This window comes from Elaeis guineensis, chromosome 8 (genome assembly GCF_000442705.2).
Source record: "Elaeis guineensis isolate ETL-2024a chromosome 8, EG11, whole genome shotgun sequence".
Classification (NCBI taxonomy): domain Eukaryota; kingdom Viridiplantae; phylum Streptophyta; class Magnoliopsida; order Arecales; family Arecaceae; genus Elaeis; species Elaeis guineensis.
In genome coordinates this window covers 5,998,672-6,022,202 of record NC_026000.2, presented here as the reverse complement: position 1 = coordinate 6,022,202, position 23,531 = coordinate 5,998,672, and the positions used below count along the sequence as shown (strand labels likewise).

Here is a 23,531-nt window from a genome sequence, read left to right as displayed (position 1 = left end):
CACGAGACAAGAGACTCGGGAGGACGAGAGGCGACGTCGCAAGGTAAGATTCCTATTGCCGCAGGATGATGCCCCGAGCAGATCTCAGGTCAGGAGGAGCACAGCATACGACGGAGATGGGATCGAGCAGCCTGGCTCGACTCCCATATTTGCCCATCCATGATCAGCAGACGATTGTCCCAGGGCATGAGGGCGAGGAGATCCAGAAGCTCTCGGAGTTTGGAGGAGGTCGAATATCGAGTCGAGGTGGAGATTGTTAGGATTTGACGCCTCGAGATTCAGCCCACATTGAGCCCACAGCGAGGTTCGCGACGAAAAACGGAGTCCAACGAGACCAAGATCACTTTAATCGGAGCTCGGATGAAGGAGATACGAGCTTTTAAAGTCGGCACGAGAATCGAGGCGGCGGAGGACTGGCGGCGGGCGGCAGCGGCGCGGCCGCAGGCGGCGGCGCGCGGGACGCGCAACCCAGGCCCGCGCGGGATGCGCGACCCAGGCCCGCGGCCCAGGCGGGCGCGCGGCCCAGGCGCACGCAGGCCCGCGCGCGCGGGCCGGCCAGGCCAGCGGCCTGCTGGCCCCCTTGCCCCGGTCCACCGTGGACCGGGTGGTCCACGGCGCGGCCTGTGGACCGCGTGGGCGTTTCCAACGCGTTTCTCACGGTCCACGGCACTATTCCGTGGACCGGAGCGCGATCCAACGGCCCAGATAGCTCCCGATCTTGATCCGACGGTCTGGGATGCTGATTTGGCTTGTTTAGGATTCTTAAACCTAATTAGATTATGTTTAAACTCTGTTTAAGCCTTTAAAAAGGCCTGTGACGAAACAGAGGAGTGTGTGGTTCGTTTTCTCGCCGCCGTACGAACCCGAGAAGAGAGAGAGGGGCGAGAGCGCTGTGAGAGAAGGAGCAGGAGGCTCCTGGACAGCGGTCGCCAGGCTCTTCAGGGGTTCAGGGGGGTCTCCAAGAGAGACAGAGCTTTTGTGAGAGGAACTTCAGATGAGAGAGAATTGGATGTACAAGGGTTGAGGGTGAGGTCTCCTCTTGTAAAATTTTTTTTTCATAGTGAAGTTTGCATGCCCCGTGGAGGCGAGCCCTTTTGTGGCTGATCCACGTATTTTGATTGTTTTTCTTTTGTTTTGTTTCTTCTTTCTTCCTGCTGCATCGCGTGGTACTGAAAGGATCTTGGGAGGTGGTGTCCTGACCAGACATCCACCCAACATCATCAAATTCCATCAAGACACCAAAGAATTAATCATAGGTCAATTTTAGATCAAAATATTAAGAAGTGAAGAGAAAATGAGGAAACACGAGAAAAAATGGAAGAACAATTTGAGACAGGTTGGCCCAAACAACTTGTAACATAATAATGCAAATTTTTCAGATGTGCACACATCATTACTAATAGAAAAACAACCATCAACTCAAGAATATAATTAAATAATATTAAAGGATGTGTGTGATCATAATTCAGCATCGGTAGCATCCTTGTGTTGCTTAAACTAAAGCCCCTTAATCAAGGAAAATGAAGCACCCAAAGGAAAAATGTAGGCCCGCGTTACCTCACAACAATTACCAATTTTGCAGTAGTACTGATAACTACCTTCCTTGATGGCATGCAATGGTGACCATCAATTACTAATTTCCTGAATGACAATAAGACACAATGAAACATTTGCCCAAATGTTAAGTAACAATTATTTTCAACTATGCCAAATTAACAGCTTCATGACTATAAACTTATAGAGAGAATGGGCTTCCAAGTAAGTTACCTACTCTCAAGTTTGCACTTACTACTACATGAGTCATTAAATTCATAAGTTAAACCAATCTGGCCTTTTATGTTCTTTGCCTAGACTCCTTCCAGGTCTCAGGGAGCCACAAAGCACACTACCCAATTGCATGAGTGCATTGTGTAACTGATAACATTGATCAGCTAACTTGGTGTTCTACGTTAACACAGGCATTCCTATAGCTGCCTTGCCCAAGGAAATGGGCGCCAACTAATAGATGGTTTGTGTCTAGGGTAGCATTCACTGTAAGAATGTTCTTAAACTCCGAAAGAACATGCCTAAATCTACCACATCAGTCCTATATAGCTGGTATTAGGCTGCTTTGTGAGATTCATATGAAGAATTAGCATTCAAAGATTGGATTATTATGTACCAATAAAGTCTTTCCCGATCAAATTCTTCATTGTTACAATATGCACATGCTTATTTCTGCAACTATAATTACAAATTAAGGTCTAATATTCAGAATTAACTCTTACCAGACAGTGCAATGCCTCATAGTTTCCCTTTTTTGGTCATATCCTAATTAGTTGGTAAGAACTTACTCAACCACTAGAGTAGTACAAGTAAAAAGAAGTAGAGGGGATGATAAGCTTATGGAACCAAAATCCTACTAACAGCTACAATACAATGCAGCAAAACACATTTTTATTTGCAATGATCAAAAAGTTATATATTAAATCAGTATTGCAAGGCAACAGGAAGGAGAAGAACCATAGCAAACAACAGCAGAATAACGGTATAAATGAACAGATGAAAAAATTATACCCAGTGATAAAGTACAAATGGCATCTGATATAATGCGCTCTCTTCAATTTAGAAGGGCATCAGTAGCAGGAAAATCAATATTTCAACCAATCACCACTATATCACTAAGACATTTGCAACATTACAAGGATCAGTAAAAGGAACATCCACCAAAGAATATCAATGAAATTGCTTTACGTATGGAGTAAAAGCCAATTTGATGTTATAGGAGAAATGATAAATAGTAGTTGAAATTCCTTGACCTTCATACCAAGATGATCAGGAATACAACATCAACCAGATAGGATCTCAAATCACACGATATTCTCTCATTGTCTTCAGCTTAAGAACAACAGGCACCAGAATGAGTCGTTTTATAAATGATTTTCCTCAAATAAGCATATAAACAAGAAAGCCATAAAATTTCTAAGAGTCCGATATTACTCCACAGCTGTGGAATATGTCATCGTCAGAAATAAGCGTTACCATAATGAACAACTCTTATAGCAATTATTCTCTAGGTCCCATTGAGATCTTGACCTCATTAACACCAGAAGCACGTACAAAGAAAGAAGCCAACTTTTAATCTGTTTTTTTTAGTCAGTGTACAATATTTTATTCTCAACAAACATATTTGGTTTGAGGTTACTAATACAAACCAAATAACCAAATTGGAAGACAAATTTTTTGAAGAAAAAATGAAGACAGCTAGAATTTAAAATAACGTAGTCTTCAACTTTTTCAACATTGGTTTTATAGTCAGCTAGATAATTGGTTTTATAATCAGCAGGATAACAAGATAATCTACGCATTCAAACAATGCAGCATCTCCCTATGTTTTGAAAAGCTCATGTTCGATTAATTTAAGAGGGGGGATTGAAAAAAAAAAACAAACAAAAAAACAAACAAAGTAACAAAACCTGGAGCCATTCAGTGCATATTTAACAGGATTAGGCTTCAGATGGAGTCTTTGCATCTATGGAGAGGGCGTGCAACCCACTCTGCAACTCCTCTTGCAACAAGTCATAAACAAGCCTGTGCCTCTTCACCAAACTCTTCCCTTCAAACTCTTTGGATACCACCCTCAGATTGAAATGGGTCTCTCCATCACCATTCCCCCTAACCCCAGCATGGCCGGCGTGTTGATATGATATATCCTCCACTTCCAATTCCACCGGAGAGAGCTCCCTCTCCAATCTCTGCCTTATCCTCTCCCTTCTCCCACCAATCCCACCATTCGAACTTTTCTGCACTCCATCGGCGCTATTCATACCATGTCCATCAACCATCAAATCCCCAAAGGGTAGCGAATCGCCGCTCCAGTTTGCACTCGAAACCTCTCCAAAGATCGAATCTTTGCCAGTTTTATCAGTTTTTTCACCCAAGATCGTATTTTTATCGTCCAAGACTCCATCTTTGGCACCCGAATTCGATCCCTTGGATTCTGAAACCCCGTTAATTTCCGAATCACCGACCTCGGAATAGAGCTGGAGGGCCTTCTGCTGCATGAGCTTGAGCATGTTCAGGAACCCGTTATTCCGGGAGGGCGTAAGGCTCTGCTGAAGGCCGAGCAGGTGGACGAAGCCGGGCGGGACGGAGGCGACGACGGTAGCGGGGTAGCCAGAGAGACCGAAGACAAGGAGCGCAGCCAGTCCCTTGGTGAGCGCGGAGTCGGAGTCCGCCTCGAAGCGGACGGCGGCGTGGTCGTCGGCGTCGCGGAAGGCGCGGACCCAGACCTGGGAGACGCAGCCGCGGACGCGATGGTCGTCGGTCTTGAAGCGGGGGTCGAGAGGGGGGAGCTGGGCGCCGTAGTGGAGAAGCTGTTGGTACTTGGCCTTGGGTTCCGCGACAGTCTGGAAGAGGGCGATGATTTCTTGCAATCTGGGAGGTAGCACGGAGAGATCGACCTCGGCCTCTCGCTGCTGGCGCTGGTGCTGCTGCTGGGCTCTGAGGGGCTCGGAAAGAGGGGATCTAGGGAGGCGTTGGAAGGAGATGGGAGAAGAGAAGAAGAAAGGTTTGGAAGGGAGGAAGGGGGATTTGGGGAAGGTTTGGCGGAGTTTGGGGGAGAAGAGGCGGAGAGAAGAGGAGAGGGACGACATAAGAGAACCAATAAGTGGAAGAACCCGGGGGAGGGAGAGAGAGGGGGAGGTCTACCGATCTATTTGGACATGGCCTTTGAGAGGGGCTTTTGGTGGAGACGAGACGAGACGAGCGGGTGCGCACCTGGCCTCTCGTTTCTTTTGTTTACATATATTTCGTCTAGACGCTCAAATATGTGGATCAGAAGATTCTGACCATCAAATTGTTGGATCTTTCTGGTCCGTCCTAGAGTCGGCAAATGGATTTATAGATGCCTTTTGTATCCAAAGAATTTCAAGGCTTATCTTATCGCTCGAGTACGGGTCTTTCATGGACGCTCCTCATCCTGTAGGTTGTTTGTCAGAAAGGAAAACAGCAAATTTAAGTTGAAGAATTATGTGGCTTGATGCACATGGTTTAAGGGTTCATGGAGCTGAATTAAATTGTGTTTTCTTAGGTAATACCTATATGGGTTTAAGATGATTTTTTTTATTTTGCTTTTAACGTTCAATTATACATGAATATATTTACGATATATTTAGTTTGCAATTGAAGTTGGAATGATCATATTTTCTACTTGATTCGTGATCGAAATTAAAATAAAATTAAAATATTATAAAAAAAATAAGAATTAGATTTTACAGGACTAAAATATTTTATTCTCTCTAAAATTAGAATAAGAATAAAATCCTCATCAACTAAATAATTAAAATGAGAGTCATTCATTTTCATTCCTATTCCAAAATTCAATATCCTCAAGCAAATATATAAATATATATATATATATATATATATATAATCAATGCATATTTGAGAGGAAGATAAATGTAATGGATGCAGGATTCAAAGGACTCATGTTGTAGCATTTTTTTAGTTCATATAGCTGGTAGATTTGGCCTGCTTTAATAAAATTGTAATAATTCTGGATCTCATCGAAGTTAAATATATATTATTTAGGTTCTTTCTATATAAGTATTCAAATAAAAACATAGCGCATAATTCATGTAAAACTAAATATATATCTATATAGATTCAAACGAGTTGGATTCTTTTATATAGAATATTATTTTTATTTTTAAATAAGATGTATAAATTTTATTTGTTGGGGTTTACATTAGCTAGTACTTTGACTGAAAAAACTCACCCCACTAAGTTATGGGGCACGCTGGGTAACTATTCGAATGGAATTTATAGGACTACTAAAGCACTGGTCATCAGTAAGCTAAATCACTCGATATTTCATGTCTAATATAAAATGCATGCTAAACCTTGTTGTGCATGTAGGCAAAACATGAGCTGCATAATGTGGTCATTTGGTGCAAGGTGTTCAGATTGTATTTAAATTTAGTTGTTTATACCCATGAGTGATGCCCTCGACACCCCCAAAAAAAAAAAGTCCAAAAATAATATCTTAATAATTAGAAAAATAACTAAAGAATAATCTAGAAATACATACATACATCTATGGAAGTCTCTCTCTCTATGTGTGTGTGTGTTTGTATGTATGTGTACGTACATGTATGTGCTCAACAAGTGGCATCATTTTGCAGCGAAAACATGATGTAACTGGAGCTCATTAACGAAACCAAGATGCAAGGCAACCTTAATTATATGTCTTTGGAAAATCTTATTTTGAGCTTTCCGTAAAGTATAAGCATACTGGGTGACATGTCATGAAGGCATTGCACAGCGATGGGCACGTTAAGCACATCCCAATGCATTCAACATTTATGAAAAATATATTCAGTATTGTGGAAATAATGCAGGTGATTCGGTAACCATGGTATCCTACCTAAAAAAACAATGATGACATGCATGCGTGCAAGTTGGAAACATGTTGAAGATTACCCATTCTTTTTATTCAGAAGAAAAGCAAAAATTTCTTATTTTTGTGAGGAGGAAATTAATGGGCTAATTGAATAGATGATGATTTTGACAATTATACCTCAAAATTGTAGCAAATAGCACATTGACTTTCCATGCATTCTAAGTTAGTGGACTCATATCAAGGAATATTAATAGTTGTTGTGGCAGATAAAATAGACCAAGTTGCCTTTCACCAATTTATATATCTAGACAAACTATTCAAACATGATCCCACTTGCACCAATTATTGATCACATATCACTTGTATAAATTTCATCAATCAAATTAACATGACTGTTGTTAGTAAATCAAACTTTCTCACCTAGTATAACAATTAACAAAAAAAAGTTGAATATCAATAAAAAAGAAATTATGGTTTCAAGGTCACAATGAATTATTACTTGAAAACCAGCATAAAGATGAAATATAATTTGTTATAATTAGGCTAAAAAGCAGATGAATATCAAGAAATGATAATAAATTACGAACAATAATTGGATAGCCAAGTCAAAAGACCAGTACATTAATATCAGAGCAGAAGTGTTATATATGAACAGCTGGAAACAAAGATGAACAGCTCAAAATATGTGAGAATATGGTTAAAGAGAGGGGAGATTAGAGAGAGATCCCAAAGAAGCAGGTACATTTAAGAAAAAGATGATAGGAATCCACACTAGTATTTGTATCCCTTGACATATAAGCTCTCCGAAGCCGCCGCATCGGCATTTCCCCCAGCGTACTTCCCAAGCGTAGCCGCCGAATTGGCTTTGCACCTTGCCAGGAATGCCTGCTGGGCCGCCGGAACGTTCTCCTTCTTGCCGGCCCACTTCTTGATGGTGCTCTGCTGAAGGGCCCGTCCAAATGAGAAGGACAGAGTCCATGGCTTCACCACCTCCAGCTTGTTTATGGCGTTCAGGTTCAGCGTCGCTTCCTCCTCGCTCTGCCCACCCGACAGGAACACAATCCCAGGGACGGCCGGTGGGACGGTGCGTCGCAGTGCTGCCACTGTATACTCCGCTATCACTTCAGGTGTCACCTAAAATTCACAAAAAAAGAAAAAGAAAAAGTTCATTGACAGAAATTGCTAATGTTATTTGTAGATTTCTTAATGGTTATCAGATAGCTAGTTTGCGTTCTAATTGGATGGCAGCATATGTGGCTAACCACACCATATCTATATTATGAAATTTTTTGATAATTATTTTGGTTTAATTGTTAAATATGTTATTATTTGATTTTTATGGATATATTCGTACTCGAATGGTTTAATTCATCCAATTTATCCAAAAAAAAAAAAAAAAGGAAATCCACGAGATGATGTAAGTACCTTTGGGCTGTCTGAGCCAGGGGTCACCATGTTGGGCTTGAGGAGGGTGCCCTCGAGGAGCACATGGTGATCGTTGAGTGCCTTGTAGACAGCAGCGAGAACCTTCTCCGTGACTGCAGCACACTTTTTGATGTCATGGTTGCCGTCGGTGAGGACCTCCGGCTCGACGATGGGCACGAGGCCGTTCTCTTGGCATATAATGGCGTACCGCGCCAGCCCCTGGGCATTCTGCTGGATGGCCAGCTCCGATGGCTCCGTGGGCCCAATCTTGAGGACGGCCCTCCATTTCGCGAAGCGGGCCCCGGCCTTGTAGTACTGCTGGCAGCGGGCCCCCAGGGAATCGAAGCCTTGGGTGGTGGTCTCCGAGTTGGTGCCGGCGATCTCCACGGTGCCTTTGTCCACCTTGATGCCGGGGATGACGGAGTTCTCGATGAGGACGTCGACGAAGGGCTTGCCGCCGGTGGTCTTCTGGTAGAGGGTCTCTTCGAAGAGGATGACGCCGGAGAGGTAGGAGAGGGCGTTCGGCGATGTGAAGAGGAGCTCGCGGAGGGCTTGCCGGTTGGACTCGATGTTCTCCACGTTGATGCTCGCGAGGCGTTTCCCGATGGTGCCGGTGCTCTCGTCGGCGGCGAGAATGCCCTTGCCGGGGGTGGCTATGTACTTGGCTGTCTTGATAAGTTCATCTGGAGTGGTATCAATTTTAGCCCATCAAAAGACATGGCCTCAGTTCCTTCTATAAGATTTCATGGGCTTTCTTTTTTAGAAAAAAATGAAATGATTGTTATATAATGCTAGCATAGGATTTTGCAAGTAGTTTTACCACCACAACCTTTTTCTGAAAAAAAAAAAAAGAGATCCTATTGATAAACTCCATTCCATCAACCAAAATTATGTCCATAGACCTAAGCATATGGCTATTTATTCTTAATATGGACAAAATTAAGCACTAGAGTGGTTTCATGACAGAATTGTAAAATATGTGCTGTTATATCATTATCCCAACATTATAGTGAGAGTGCATCTTGACTCGGTATCATCGGTGCGATCTAAATTCCAACATGGTTAGGAATGTCTAAGTTCCCAATTTTTATACTAACTTGATGATGAATTTTGCCTTTATGAATTATTAAAAAGAAAATCAATAATTTATCTTCCTGGAATTAGATTTTCTAAGAATTATGTTAAAATATGCACGATACATTATACAAATCAAACCAATTTGAGTAAAATACTTGTCTTCATTGATAATTTCATCCATTCATATGCAGAGTTGTATAGTAAAAGGTATATTTTATTGATCGACAAAACCAATCAAATCGAGGAACATCTAGTAAGAGTTTTTCAAGCCAACAAGAATTAAGAAAGAAAAAAAAAAAAAAATCCACCTTTGTTAACATGAAAGAGAAATGAGTGATGGGGAATAAGCTTACCGGCATATTTTCCTACGAAGGCAGACATGGTTCGGTGTTGAAGACTAGGGAACAGTGGGGAATGAATAATTGTGGGGAAGATACGTGCACACACGCCTGAGCACAAAACAAAGCCCTCTAGAAGGGTGGCTTTTATAAGCCCCGCCACAAGGATATACCCCAAAAGATCCTCCACGGGTTATGGACACGTGTCTACATCGTAACCCGGTGAGGGTTATCGTCCTTGGATAGGGGAACGGTTGGTACCACCTCGTGCCACGTGGAGCTGACGTGGACTTATCCCTTCGGGAATGAGTGGAAATAAGAACGAGGTGGCGCTTCTTCTCTAGTTGTGTGTGTGTCATCTATACGAGGAGATGTGCAATGCCGGTTTAAATCCCATTGTGAGTCTTTTTATTTTTTTTTTCCCTCTCTTTTAGGCGCCCTCGTTCCCGCAAATGGAAGAAGTAGCGACGAGTCTATAAATGGCCTTCTAAAATATTTTTTACCATTTTTTTCCTGCTGCATTCATGGAGAAAATTTTTTTTTTGAATGAAAATATTTTATAGTTAAGTTTAACACAACTTACCAAAGATATTAACATCTTTCTTAAATAATTCTGAATTCGGCTTTTTTTTCTTTGGCGTGCATGGACTCTAAAAGACTAATAATTTTTTTTAAAATAATTCAGATTAATATTTTTTAAAAAAAACTCTAAATTTATTTTTTTTTAAAATAATTAAGAAGAGACTTACTTAAATTCAAAATAAATTTTATTTTTTTCCCTCTGCGTGCGTGGAGGAAAATATTTTCAAAAAATTTTCTCAAAAAATTTTTTTGAAATAAAAATTTTTATAATTAATGACTTCTTAAAATAATTTTAAATTTGAATTCTTCTTTTTTTTTTTTGTGTGTGTGCATGGATTCTAAATGGTCAATAATTTTTCTAAAATAATTGAAAAGAATCCTATTTAAATTCAACTTTATTTTGATTTTTTTTTTGAATTAGTTGACGGCTTTTGGAAATAACTTTAAATTTATATTTTTTATGCGTGGATGCTGAACGGTTGATAATTTCTTTCCAAAATTAGTTTTTTTTATACTTAATGATTTCTAATATATTTAAATATATACGGTTTCTTAAAATATTTTTTCTATGTGTGATGATTTTTAACCTACTGAAATATTTTTATATATTTAGATGACTTGAACATAATATTTCAGATGACTTTTCTACGATTTTCTTTTTAAGTTTTTCAAAGTTTGAAGAAATATTGGGTTTTCTTCGTAGGATGAGAACTTGGGAGGCGGTGCTTCCTCGCTAATTCTGTGTGAGTCATTCATACAATAAGGTGGTGTAATGCCAGTTTGGACCAGATTATATGTGATCCGATTTCAATCGAACCAACAAGACAATTGAGTAAACGTCATCACCCCAGCTCGAAATCAACTTCAATTGTAGATTAAGATCTTTATGACATGAAATCTAGCACAACCAATCTCATCACTTAAGAATCATAGTAGCCGAATCAATAAAACTAATTTTAAGACAAGGAGGCTCAACCAAGGCTTTGAACGCCAAAGATTATTGAAATATAGTCCAACACAAACTTGATGAAGGGTTATACCAACAAACAAGTTGAAGCGGTCTCCTTGATGGATCCATATCAAGTTAAACCACAAAAGAACTTAAGCAAAATAGTTTTGAGCTAGTTGCGTATTGTGGAACGACTTTTCATTGAAAAGGCCTGAAATGTACTGTGAAACAGGTTCGCCGCGTATCAATTGTGGACCATTTCGTGATACATGGACGGCCCATGATTTAGATCAAAATTTCTCCATTTACTTGAGGTGAATCATATCAATATGAAGAGTTTTGACCAAACATTGAAAAAAAAAAATGGTGTGATTAGCAGCACAATTTTTTGTATATGTTAGGATTTGACGTCTCGAGATTCGATTTATATTGAGCCCACAGCGAGGTCCGTGACGAAAAACGAAGTCCAACGAGACCAAGATCATCTCAAACGGAGCTCGGATGGAGGAGATACGAGCTTTTGAAGTCGGCACGAGACCCGAGGTGGCGGAGGACCGTCGGCGGAGCGGCGGCGGCATGGCCGCAGGCGGCGGAGCATGGCCCAGGCAGGGCCAATGCATGGGGTGCGCGGCCGAGGCGGGCGTGCGGCCCAGCCCATGCGCGGGCCCGCAGGATGCGGCTTGGGCCCAGGCGCCCGACGCGGGCGAGGGCCGGCCCAGGCCCAGGTGCCACTGGTTTTTTCGGTCCACGGTCGGATCTGTGGACCACCTGGGTAGTTTTCAGACATTTCTCACGGTCCATGAAACTATTTCATGGACCGAAGCGCGATCAAACGGCCTAGGGACATTCCGGTCACGATCCGATGATTTGGAAAGGATTTTGGGCTTGTTTAGGAGACATAAACCTAATCTAATTAGGTTTAAACCGGAACAGTGAATAGAGGGGTGTGTGAGTGGCTTGGTTTCTCGTGGATGTGGGCGTGGAAGGCTTCGCACGGAAAATGAAGATTAGAACCCAAAAGAGAAGAGAGAGAGCCGTACGCTGGGAGAGAAGGAGCAGGGCTCCTGGACAGCGGACGCCGATCGCTTCAGGGGTTCAGGAGTGTATTCCAAGAGAGAGAGCTTTTGTGAGGGGAACTTTCTGTGACAGAGAAATTGGGTGTACGAGGGTTGAGGGTGTGAGATCTCCTCTTGTAATTTTTTTTTTCATAGTGAAGTTTGCATGTCCCGTGGAGGCGACCCTTTTGTGGCTGATCCACGTATTTTGATTGTTTTTTATTTTATTTATTCTTTCTTCCTGCTGCATTGTGTGGTACTGAAAAGGTCCTGCGAGATGGTGTCCTGACCAGATATCCATCTAACAAGTGGTATCAGAGCAAGACGGTATAAGGATGTAGATTACAGCGATGGTGAGCAAGACTGAAGATGGAGAAGACAGGATCAATTAAGATAGAAATCAACAAGTTTGATAGTAAGAGCAATTTCTCCTTGTGGCAAGCAAGGGTGAAGGACGTGCTCATCCAATAGGGGTTGATCGATGCTTTCTTGTGCGATGAGAAGCCAACCACCATGGAAGTGCGGAATTAGAAATGGCTACAGATGCAGGCGGTGAGTATCATCCGTATGTACCTGATGGATGAAGTGGTGATCTATGTGCTGCGCGAGACTTCTCCGACGATACTATGGTCGAAGCTCGAGGAGTTGTACATGGCGAAGTCTCTCACCAACACTCTTTTCCTCTGAAGACAGTTCTACCAACTGCGGATGACTGAGGAACAGAGCATACAGGAGCATCTCAACCACTTTCAGAAGATCCTCATCGACCTCCTCAGCATTGGTGAGAATATTGAGGAGAAGATCAAGGCGCTGGTTTTACTAGCATCGCTTGCACATTCGTACGAGTCTTTGGTGACTGCTCTTCTAGTGAGAAAGAGCACTATCAAGATGGACAAGATCACCGCGATGATACTCCAGAACGAGGTTCTCAAAAGAAAGAACCTGGCTTCGAGCTTAGGTAGCGGTAGCTCAGCTTTGGTGGCTTCTGGAGGAATAGGAGGCGATAGACGGAGTGACAGGAGATCGCGACGAGGGCGGTCCAAGTCCAGGAGGGACTTGAGCAAAACCAAGTATTACCGGTGTAAGGGGTTAGGGCATCTAGCCAGAGATTGTCCTCAACTCAAAAATTGGACGGTGACTGCTGTAGCGATGGCCGGCAGCGATTCAGATGGAGATGTCCTGGAGATATCTAACGAGGTATCTACTTCTTTCTAGCAGTGGATATTAGATTCTGCATGCCCCTATCATGTATGTTGCAGAGAGGAGCAGTTTGACTCCCTGGAGAACAGTGAGGGCACTGTATATCTGCCGGATGGATCGAGCTGTACGATCAGAAGTATTGGGACGGTCAACTGGAGGACATATGATGGTGCAGTGAGGAGATTGGGGGAGATCCGATACATATCCAATTTCAGATGGAATCTTATCTCACTTAGCAGATTGGATTCGAGAGGCTACAGAACGGTAGTTGGTGGAGAAATCTTAAGGGTGCTACGCGACGATAGGATTGTGCTGGAGGGGAAGAAGAGAAGCAGAGGACATTATTACCTGACAGGGAGCCCAATGCGAGATGGAGCTTCCGGAGTCAGGTGGAGCCCAGAGCGAGGTGGAGCTCCAGGTAGAGGTGGATCGAGCACGAGACAGAAGACTTGGGAGGACGAGAGGCGACGTCGCAAGATGAGATTCCTATTGCCGCAGGACAATGTTCCGAGTAGGTCTCAGATCAAGAGGAGCACAGCATACGATGGAGATGTGATCGAGCGACCTGATTCGACTCCCATGTTTGCCCATCTATGATCAGCAGATGGTTGTCCTAGGACATGGGGGAGGAGATCCAGAAGCTCTCAGAGTTAGGAGGAGGCCGAATATCGAGTCGAGATGGAGATTGTTAGGATTTGATGTCTCGAAATTCGATCCACATTAAGTCCACAGCGAGATCCACAGTGAAAAATGGAGTCCAAGAAGATCAAGATCACCATAAACGGAGCTCGGATGGAGGAAATATGAGCTTTTGAAGTCGGCACGAGATCTGAGGTGACGGAGGACCGTTGGCGGCGGTGCGGCCTCAAGCGGCGGAGCGCGGCCCAGCCCACGCGCGGGCCCACAGGATGCGGCCCGGGCCCAGGCGCCCAGCGCCAGCGGCTTAGGCCCGCGCGCGTGGGCCGGCCCAGGCCCAGGCACCGCTGGGTTTTCCCGGTCCACGGTCGGATCTGTGGACCGCCTGGACATTTCTCACGATCCACGAAACTATTCTGTGGACCGAAGCACGATCAGACGGCCCAGAGACATCCCGATCACGATCCGACAGTTTGGGAAGGATTTTGGGCTTGTTTAGGAGACCCAAACCTAATCTAATTAGGTTTAAACCCTTGTTTAAGGCCTATAAAGGCTTGGGAACAGTGAACAGAGGGGTGTGTGAGTGGCCTGGTTTCTCGTGGATGCGGGCGTGGAAGGATTCGCACGGAAAACGAAGATCAGAACCCAAAAGAGAAAAGAGGGAGAGCCGTACATAAGGAGAGAAGGAGTAGGGCTCCTAGACAGCGGACGTCGGTCGCTTCAGGGGTTCAAAAGGATCTTCCAAGAGAAAGAGCTTTTGTGAGGAGAACTTTCTGTGAGAGAAAAATTGGGTGTACGAGAGTTGAGGGTGAGATCTCCTCTTATAAATTTTTTTTTTCAGAGTGAAGTTTGCATGTCCCGTGGAGATGAGTCCTTTTGTGGTCGATTTACGTATTTTGATTATTTTTATTTTACTTTTTTTTCTTTCTGCTATATCGCATGATACTGAAAAGATCTTGAAATGTGGTGTCTTGACTAGATATCTATCTAATAATATAATTATATATAAAAATAAATTAAATATAGAATGTGTATGGGAAGCCAGATTAAGGAGCAGGAGAAGTGAAGAGAGATGCAGAGAAAAAGAGATTGAGAGACTCCCACGGGAAGAAAGGGTTAGAATTTTGACAATGGTATATGGTGCCCATACTCATGAGTATTATGTCCTCCAAGCTCGGCTATTTGGGTGATGGTCTGGTCCAATTGGACCAGCCCAATAGAAATCGGCCCAATTCCCACCCAAAACCAAAAAAAAAAAAAATCCTCTTCCTCAACACTCCCGATCAAAGTCGGATTTTAGAGGCCATCGGAGGCCAGCAAACCCCTAGCCTCCACCTCTATTTAAGAGTCCCAAACCCACCTTCAAGTCACCACAAGCATCAGCCTTCTTCTATTTGTTCTCTCTCTGTTTTCTCCCATTGAAGCCGCGGCCTACCATCTTTGTGCCCGCCGGAAATCGAAGCCGCAGACGCCACCGGAGCCAAGGTAAGGCCCTGATCCTTCCTCCTCTCTCTCTCTCTCTCTCCCTTCTTCTCTTGGCCTCAGGCACCGCCGCCGGCCCCTGGTTTCGCCGGAAAACGACCGAAGAGACCTCCGCCCACTTCCCCTGTTTTTCGGTCCCTTTTTTCTTCTCCTTTCCAGTCACCGGTGCCGTTGCCTCTTGATGCTGGACTCTTGGTCGAGTCCCACAGCCTCCCTACGACGATTCACGGCGAATTCATGGCCGCGAGTGAACGGTCATGGACCGAAAACTCAAGAACGGCCTGGATACCCTGTTTTTGGGACTTTCTCCTGTGATTCACGTCGGCTGTCCTTTGCCCCGTCGCCGTCGGCCACCTGCTGCCGCTGCCTGTCGCCGGTCCTCCGGCGACTAGCCACCACCATCCCCTGTTCAGCAAAGAAAAAAAAAAAAAGAAGAGAAAGAGAGAAGGGTTCTCTCTCTTCTCCTTCTCTCTTATTTCTCTCTCTACCCTTATTTTTTCTCTCTCTATCTAATTCTTCGGTAGTATAAATTTAAGATGACCTTTTCAAAGCACCTATAATCGCTTTGATATTTGTGTAATTTGTTAGATCTAGTTCGATGTTTGTTAGAAATTCATAACTTAATCTCTATTGAGTCATTTTAATATGACCTATGATCTTAATCATGAATTTTTTTTTGAGAAATATGAAGATTTTTTTTCTCTTCATCTATTTTCTCTCTCTAAGAAGATCTAGAAACTCTAGTATTGAATCGTACATTTTTTTTTAGGAATTCGTGTTGATCTGATAAGAAGATTCTGAACTGCTTTGGTACCAGATGGTTTATCAGACCAATCATCTGATTAACGAATTTTTTTTATCATTTAATTTTATTAAATTAATTAAAAAAATTGATTATGATTTGATATTTTAAATAAGATTATTTGATTCTGCTAACAAAGTCTGAAGACTTAGGATAATCAAGATACGTAGATCTTACTTGCTTATTTATTTTTAAATTATCGTATTTTCCATACAAATGATTGTTGTTGATGAAATCATATTTTTTATAAAATAAAGATCATGAGATATAAAAAAATTATATTTTATCATGATAAGTGATTCCATGAATATATTTTATAAAAATAGTATATTTATAAAGCATGATTTTCTATTTTTTATATACATATATATTTTAAGAATAAAATATAAAATTTCAAAGATCCTCATATATGTTTGCATAAAATTGTACGGCTTCATGATTCCATTTTGAGGCTTTTCAAGCCTCCAAAATGCCTAAAGAAATTCATTATGGTCATGGGTCAAGGAGTCGAATGGCTCAGATGATTGGCTTATGCCTCCACCTCCGCATACGTGAAGTATTGTCCACTTTGACTCATGACCATCTTTAGGCTTCAGTGGATCTTAGGTTTCAATGGACCTTTGACTTCAATGGGCCTTGATCATTTAGAGCCTTATGGTTTTGTCTTTTAAAAAGCACCTCACGTTGGAAGAGAAGGCTCTAATTCATAAAAATCATATTTTCTCTTGACTCATAACCGATGTAGGATTAAAGAAGTCCTCTCTACACCACAGCACAGCCCCCCAATCAAGAGGGAGTATGTGTGGATAGGAGGCAATTCCCACAGATAGCGCCAATATTGTGGTCATGGATCAAAGGGTCGAATGACTCAGATGGTTGGTTTATGCCTCCGTCTTCGCATATGTGAGGTATTGTCCGCTTTGACTCATGACCATCTTCAGACTTCAGTGGGTCTTAGGCTTCAATGGGCCTTTGACTTTCAATGGGCCTTGATCATTTAGAGCCTCACAGTTTTGTTCTTTAAAAGGTACCTCACGTTGGAAGAGAAGGTTCCAATCCATATAAACATATTCCTTTTTGACTCATAATCGATGTATGACTAAAGAAGCCCCTCTACACCACATCAAAACTGAATATTATTATTTTACACATCTTTGACTGAATCGTGTTACTAGGAATTAAGTGATGCAATACAAAGTGAAGTTGATGCTGAAGCCGAAATATATCTTTTATCCAAGTTTAAATAATTTTATAATATTTTTTTATCTTAGAAAAATTCAATCTCAACTGGGAGAGATTAAATCTGAGTTAAGGAGAGTATCTCACTAATAGTTTAAACATAAATTTGTACTATAATTTGTATATATATTAATTAAAAAATATAAAATAAATTTTATTTTATTTTTTTAAAAAAATTAAAAATAAAAGTGAAATTTTATGCACAGTGTGCAGTACAGAAAATCACGCACCGCGCAAATGATTGAATCACATGTCAGTCTTTTTTTTTTTTTTTTTTTTTGCCCCCACTCCTCTTTGACTCCGTGCGTGATTCAATCATCATGTGTGATGTATGGTTTTATGTACCATATAACCTAGAAAGAATAAAAATTTTAAAAGAATAGTAACTTGTTTCTAAGGAAACAAATTAATCAGACTTAGAAATACTTCTTTAATTATGGGGAGGATAGAGGATATTCTAATGATTAATATATTAAATATAAGTTAACCTTCCTATCTTTATCACTTTTCATACGGAGATGGCCGAGATCTTTATTAGAGCTATTTATATAAGAGGGAGTGCAATCAGGAGAATTAAATTTTCTTGCGAGGAGTTGAAGACTCTTCCCTTCTCAAAGAAGACTAGGATTTTTTCACTTTCTAGCAAGGCAAGTCCCCAAGCGTTCAAGATTGTGTTCGTTTTTTATTTCATTTCTTTCATGTCTTTCTTTTTCAAGGGCATTAAAACCATGGCAACCTTAATATGATATCAACGAATTCAAGAACACATTGTATAACGATAGAAACAATGTAAAATTTGAAAAGTTTTGCTCAGAAGAAAAAAGAAAAAAAAAAGAGTTATAGGATGCTGGATAAGTGCTTAATGGAAAAAGTGTTAGTCATGACATACATACAGTAATCTGAAAAACAAGTATCCATAATTATATGGCCGTCACACGTTATAATGTTGGTGAGTTGCAAGGTAGTTTAAGATGATTACAAGGAACTCTCTTGAGCTATTATAGATTGTGACTACTAGTGATGTTTATGCAATAGCATTATGGAAATTTTAATGTATACAATGATATCTATGAGTTTTTTTTTTTTTTGATGAGAATAATGATATCTATGAGTTAAAGAACACTTTGTATAGTAATAGAAAATCATATAACATAAAATGTTTTGCTCAAAAGAAAAAAAAAAAAGAGTTGCAGAATGCTAAATAAGTGCTCAATGGTCAAAGTGTTAGTCATGACATATATATCAATATCAAAAGGAGCGTTCATAAATATATGGCTGTCACGTGTTACGCAGTTGGTTAGTTTTGATCTGGTTTAAAATAGTCATCTGACTAGGCAAGATGATCTATTCTAGATAGTAACATTTTTCTTGTTTTAGACACTGATGCAGCATGAAAAAGGTGTTTTGGTCTGAAAGCAATCAAGTCTCCCTATTCACAATGTTCTCTTAATTAAGGGAAAAATTTTTGATGGTAAATCTCCATGCATTAAATGATGATTTACAGAACTGATCATAACTGAGCCAGGCCCAGCCTATGCATGAAATATTTCTAAGTTTTTTATTTATTATGTTATATGTTGGTATTGATGATACGCTTGGAAAGAAATCTATCATGACTATCATCAAGTAAAACATTCCCCTTTCCCCCCTATTTTCAGGGTCAGATCTTTCTTTCTCAACTTTCTGATCTTCATTAGCAATTTGATATGCCTTCCAAATTTGTGTTTTCCGGTTCATAAGCTTGTGATTATTTCATGTTGGTCATGAATAAGCTTTTGAGATTGGTATGACAAAAATGATCAAATCTTTTTTTTTTTTTTTCCTCTGAGAATACACACATAAACATTCTTCACAGGTTTAGCAAAATTTTCGATATGGGCCGGTCCAAGGTGCAACTAAAGTTCATTGAAGAACAGCATCGACGTTCGGCAACCTATAGGAGAAGAATAGCAGGGCTAAAGAAGAAGGCTAGTGAATTGGCCATTCTTTGTGACATCCCGGTCTTGGTGATAAGCTTTGGACCCCGAGAACAAATAGAGACATGGCCTGAGGACAATCAAGCAGCTCGACACATTATTGACAGGTACGAGAGCTTAGTATCGATATCCGAAACAAGAACAAACTTGACTTACCAGGTTACATGAAGGCTGAAATCATCAGACATCAAGCATCATTCAATAGGAGGTGCAGGGATTTAGCTGATATGCCATTGTTGCCTTTGGATGGTTTGTTTTATGCCCTGCTCAAGTCACTAAGGGAGCTTGCTCATCAACTGGACTCAAGAATGGAGGTGATCAAAGAGAGAATCCAATTGCTTAAAGATAGAAAGCACTTCAATTTAGGAGAGACCATGAACATGGGAAGCCAATTGCTAGAAATCACTCCCGTGATGGGATGATGGGTATTCAAAATACAGCTTCTGCTTATGATATGATGTTTTCGGATCCATATCTCACCATGAACGCTTCTTTGCAAGACCCTCCACAGCCAACGAGCTTCAGTAGCGGACAGATTTCTCCAGATGCTTTCTTGCAGTATTTTTGTGGGCCAATGGGCATGGATGAGGTACCCTTAGCTATGGTGCCTTCAATTCCATCGAACATGGATGAGGTACCCTTGGCTATGATGCCTTCGATTCCAATGAACATGAATGAGGTACCCTTAGCTATGATGCCTTCGATTCCAATGAACATGAATGAGGTACCCTTAGCTATGATGCCTTCAATTCCAATGAACATGGATGAGGAAGTTCCCTTAGCTATGATGCCTTCAATTCCAATTACAAGGATGAGGTACCCTTAGCTATGATGCCTTCAATTCCAACTAACATGGATGAGGTACTCTTAGCTATGATGCTTCCAATTCCAACATCATCTATGTCACCACTAGTTGGTCCAATATTGGAATATGACTCTGCCAGCGGATTTGTGGTCCCTGTCGATCCACCGAAGAGTTCAGTCGGATTGTTTGAGAACAATAATTTGATGGGAGGTGGTGCAGCATTGCAGAATCATACTAATTTTGTGGTGGCTCAAAACAATATCCATCATCTGGGTGACTCCTCCAACAATGGTCCACTAATCGGTGCCAGTCCCATGCAAACTTGTGTCTCCAATAAACCAGGGCCATTTGCTTGGAAGCCATAGAAGTGATGGTTCATGCTTTTAGTAGTAGTAGATGATTCTATCAGTTGGCTTATTAGTTTGTTATTAGTTTATCTAGCTTTGCTGTCTTTCCCTCGTAAGCCTGGACTCTTATTGCGTTGAGCCATAGAGTGCCAGCAATTTGTACAGAAGGGAACTTGCTCTGTTTTATCCCCCATAAGCATGGACTCCCATGGGTTGAAGCCATGGAAGTGCCTGCAATTTTGTTGTCAGGGGAGGGGACTAGTGCTTGTTAAATACAGTATGCTTATAAAAGTAATGACTTGATGGTAAACTTGTGCATGACTCCATGGTAGAAGAATTGTGTCTTTAATGGGATGGCAGCAACCTATCCATCATCCATGGCTTCAATCATCTCAAGCTCAAAAATTGGAAATAGATGGGGTTGGTGCAGCACAAACTACGTTATGATCAAGCCTTCTGTTACCTACGATTGTCCTGAATAGTCCTGAATACCTTCAATTGGTTGGAAAAAAACAACAAACTACATGCTAACATTTTGAATTTCATAAAACAAAAGGATAATTAAAGATTGGCCAAAAAAAAAAAAAAAGAACAGAAAAAAAGAATTCAAGTTTATGGCTATATTTATATACTTGCTTTGCTTATGTAAGGAAAAAATGACATTCCATTTTGTTTCTTTTGTGAAAGAAATAAGGAATACAGAAGCACCATCACCGGCAACATCATACGTATGTGTATATACATTTGTATGCATGCATATATATTTCTATTTATGTAATATAATAATATATAGGTGTATAAATATGCATAAATTATAAAATTTATAAATCACTAATTAATTCTTGATGAATTCAATTATACAAAAATAACTTGCAGTATAACTTCACCAAGGAAAAATCATGGATGATTCATAAAAGTTGTAGAAATCTGGATAACGTTGCCGATTTGAGAAATCTGGTGGGTGGCAAGGAGATGCGTTGGATGGGTGGGGAAAATGGTGATGGAGTTTGATGTGGCAGTTCAACAGACCAGGAAGGAGAAATTTTCTCCTTTTTTTTCCTCCCGACCAATCTTTCTCGGTCCTGTTTGCTTATTATAGATACAGATATCTTTCTTTTTTGCTCCTAAAAGAACTACAATATCCTTCTAATGTTGTAATCATATGCTCGGAATGCTAAGTTAATAACAGAATTCTTAGTAGTTAGTTTGGTTAGTTTGGTCACCAAGACTATTTCTTGTTCTTTATGGTGCTCAGCCTCCAGGGGCACAATTGGCAAAATTATGTGACTAAGCCTTTTGTGCCATAGTTCCAACAAGCTGTCACAGAATGCAAATAGAAGCATTTATCAGATATAAATTAGAAAATTTATTACCTCGGGGCACAATCAGATTTCTTCTGATAAGTCTCCATTATCCATTACCTGAGAAGTTGCAACAGCCATCATTATCAAGTCTGCCAATAGAGAGTAAATGCAAACAAACACTAGGTGCATGCTTGACATCATTAAGTGCCAACTTTGTTCCATTATTGGTCTCTAAGCAAACAGTCCCAGTGTCTACTATCGGTACCACTGTATCATTTTCCATCTTCAACACTCCAAAATCACTAGAAGTATAAGAAGCGAAGAAATCCTTCCTTGAAGTCACATGAAAGGAGGCACCGCTATCAATCACCCAACTTGTTTCATCACAAGCAACATTAATCATTTTATCATCATAAACAAGAACAAGATCATCTGCAACGGTAGTGGCGACACGATCATTATTTTCATGATTCTTCTTTTCCTGCTTATCACTGTTATCTTTATTTTCTCTCTTCTATTTATAGCAGGATTTCTTGATATGGCGAGTCTTACCACAATAATGGCACTCAAAATTTTTAAATTTTGACCTTGACTTACTTCGGCTTTTATCTCTACTCTCTTCATTTGTGTTTACTTCTTCCCCTATTTTCTATCACAAGCAACTCAGATTGAGATGAAACCTGAGATTTCCTTCTCATTTCTTCATTCAAAATACTACTTTTAACAAGTTCAACAGTCATAGTACCATTAGGAGCAACACTAACAAATGAAACACGAAAAATTTTCCAAAAATCAGATAGAGTAGCAAGCATCAAAAGCCCTACAATCTCATCATCAAATGTTATGCCCATACCCGACAATTGATCAAGAACTCTTTGAAATTCATTCAATTAATCAGCAATAGAACTTCCTTCTTTATATTTCAGTTGCATCATTTTTTTAAGCAAAAATAGTTTATTATTGTCGGTCTTTAAGGCATACAAATTTTTCAATTTCTCCCATAAAATTTGTGCATGTGTGTCATGTTGGATATGATTATAAACATTTTCCTCAACAAAATACCGAATAAATCTATAAACTTATCTGTGCTCAAAATCCCATTCCTCATTAGTTTTAGATTCGGATTTTTCAGTGGCAAAAATAGACAAGGGCAAAGCCTTCATAAATAGGAGATCTTTCATCTTATTACTCCATAATTGATAATCTGTTCCATTCAAATTTATCATCCTTTTTGTACCGATATCCATGTTTATACGCATATCAAATCAACCTGCTCTTATATCACTTTGTTGGGAAAGAAACAAGGCATCAAACAATACCAACGCAGCGAAAAAATCTTTTCCTATCAAAAAAAATCAGGGAAGAGCAAAATATCCAACAATCACAACAAATAATCCCAGCAAAAATATATCCGAGAATCTGCCCCAAAAACACAGAACAATCACACCCAATAAAGACACACGATTTTTAACGTGGAAAACCCCGCCAATGTGAAGAAGAGTAAAACCCACGGATCCTATGAGACCTAATCAAAAACTCCACTATGATTTGAGGCAAATTTACAGCAGTACAATCACCATAAAATGCTCACAAACTAGATTTCCAAAGATATATGTAAGAATCACAAAGAGACAAGAGAGAGTTTGAAGGAGACCACCCAAAACGCAGCTGCTGTTCAGGCTACACAAAAAAAAAAAAACTGAGGTCTCTAAAGCTCCAAATAGATCTCCACCATTCAGATTGACGGTCGACGAGTCCTGAACGTGCTGTCAAAATTTCAGTCAAATTGGACCACAAATGACCCTCTGATCGTCAATTTGATGAAACTGCTCTGCCGCTCCTCTTCTCCGTCAACACTGCCGCATGTCTCTCGTTTTTTTTTTTTTCTTTTATCAATTGTTGCTGCTTTACCGTGTATATATATATATATAT

At 40.6% G+C, this 23,531-nt stretch overlaps 2 protein-coding genes, 1 long non-coding RNA gene and 1 pseudogene across 3 annotated transcripts; 1 reads left to right on the top strand and 3 right to left on the bottom strand.

The window, feature by feature from the left end:
- Positions 1–20,306, top strand: part of LOC140851044 (agamous-like MADS-box protein MADS1) — an 84,917-nt pseudogene extending 64,611 nt beyond the window's left edge.
- Positions 3,250–5,219, bottom strand: LOC105050624 (sufE-like protein 1, chloroplastic/mitochondrial). Its single transcript, XM_010930712.4, has one exon. It carries the CDS (start codon positions 4,632–4,634, stop codon positions 3,486–3,488), a length of 1,149 nt encoding a protein of 382 aa, XP_010929014.2. The 5' UTR covers positions 4,635–5,219; the 3' UTR covers positions 3,250–3,485.
- Positions 6,975–9,350, bottom strand: LOC114914457 (fructose-bisphosphate aldolase 5, cytosolic). Its single transcript, XM_073242408.1, has 3 exons — positions 9,238–9,350; positions 7,808–8,490; positions 6,975–7,516 (listed from the first exon to the last, which is right to left on the bottom strand). The coding sequence occupies exons 1-3, from the start codon at positions 9,263–9,265 to the stop codon at positions 7,154–7,156; spliced, it is 1,074 nt and encodes a 357-aa protein (XP_073098509.1). The 5' UTR covers positions 9,266–9,350; the 3' UTR covers positions 6,975–7,153.
- On the bottom strand, positions 19,055–23,484 carry LOC140851045 (uncharacterized). Its single transcript, XR_012133823.1, has 3 exons — positions 21,669–23,484; positions 19,300–20,769; positions 19,055–19,213 (listed from the first exon to the last, which is right to left on the bottom strand). It is a non-coding gene; the product is annotated as an uncharacterized lncRNA (long non-coding RNA).
- Between the last annotated feature and the right edge of the window lie 47 nt (positions 23,485–23,531).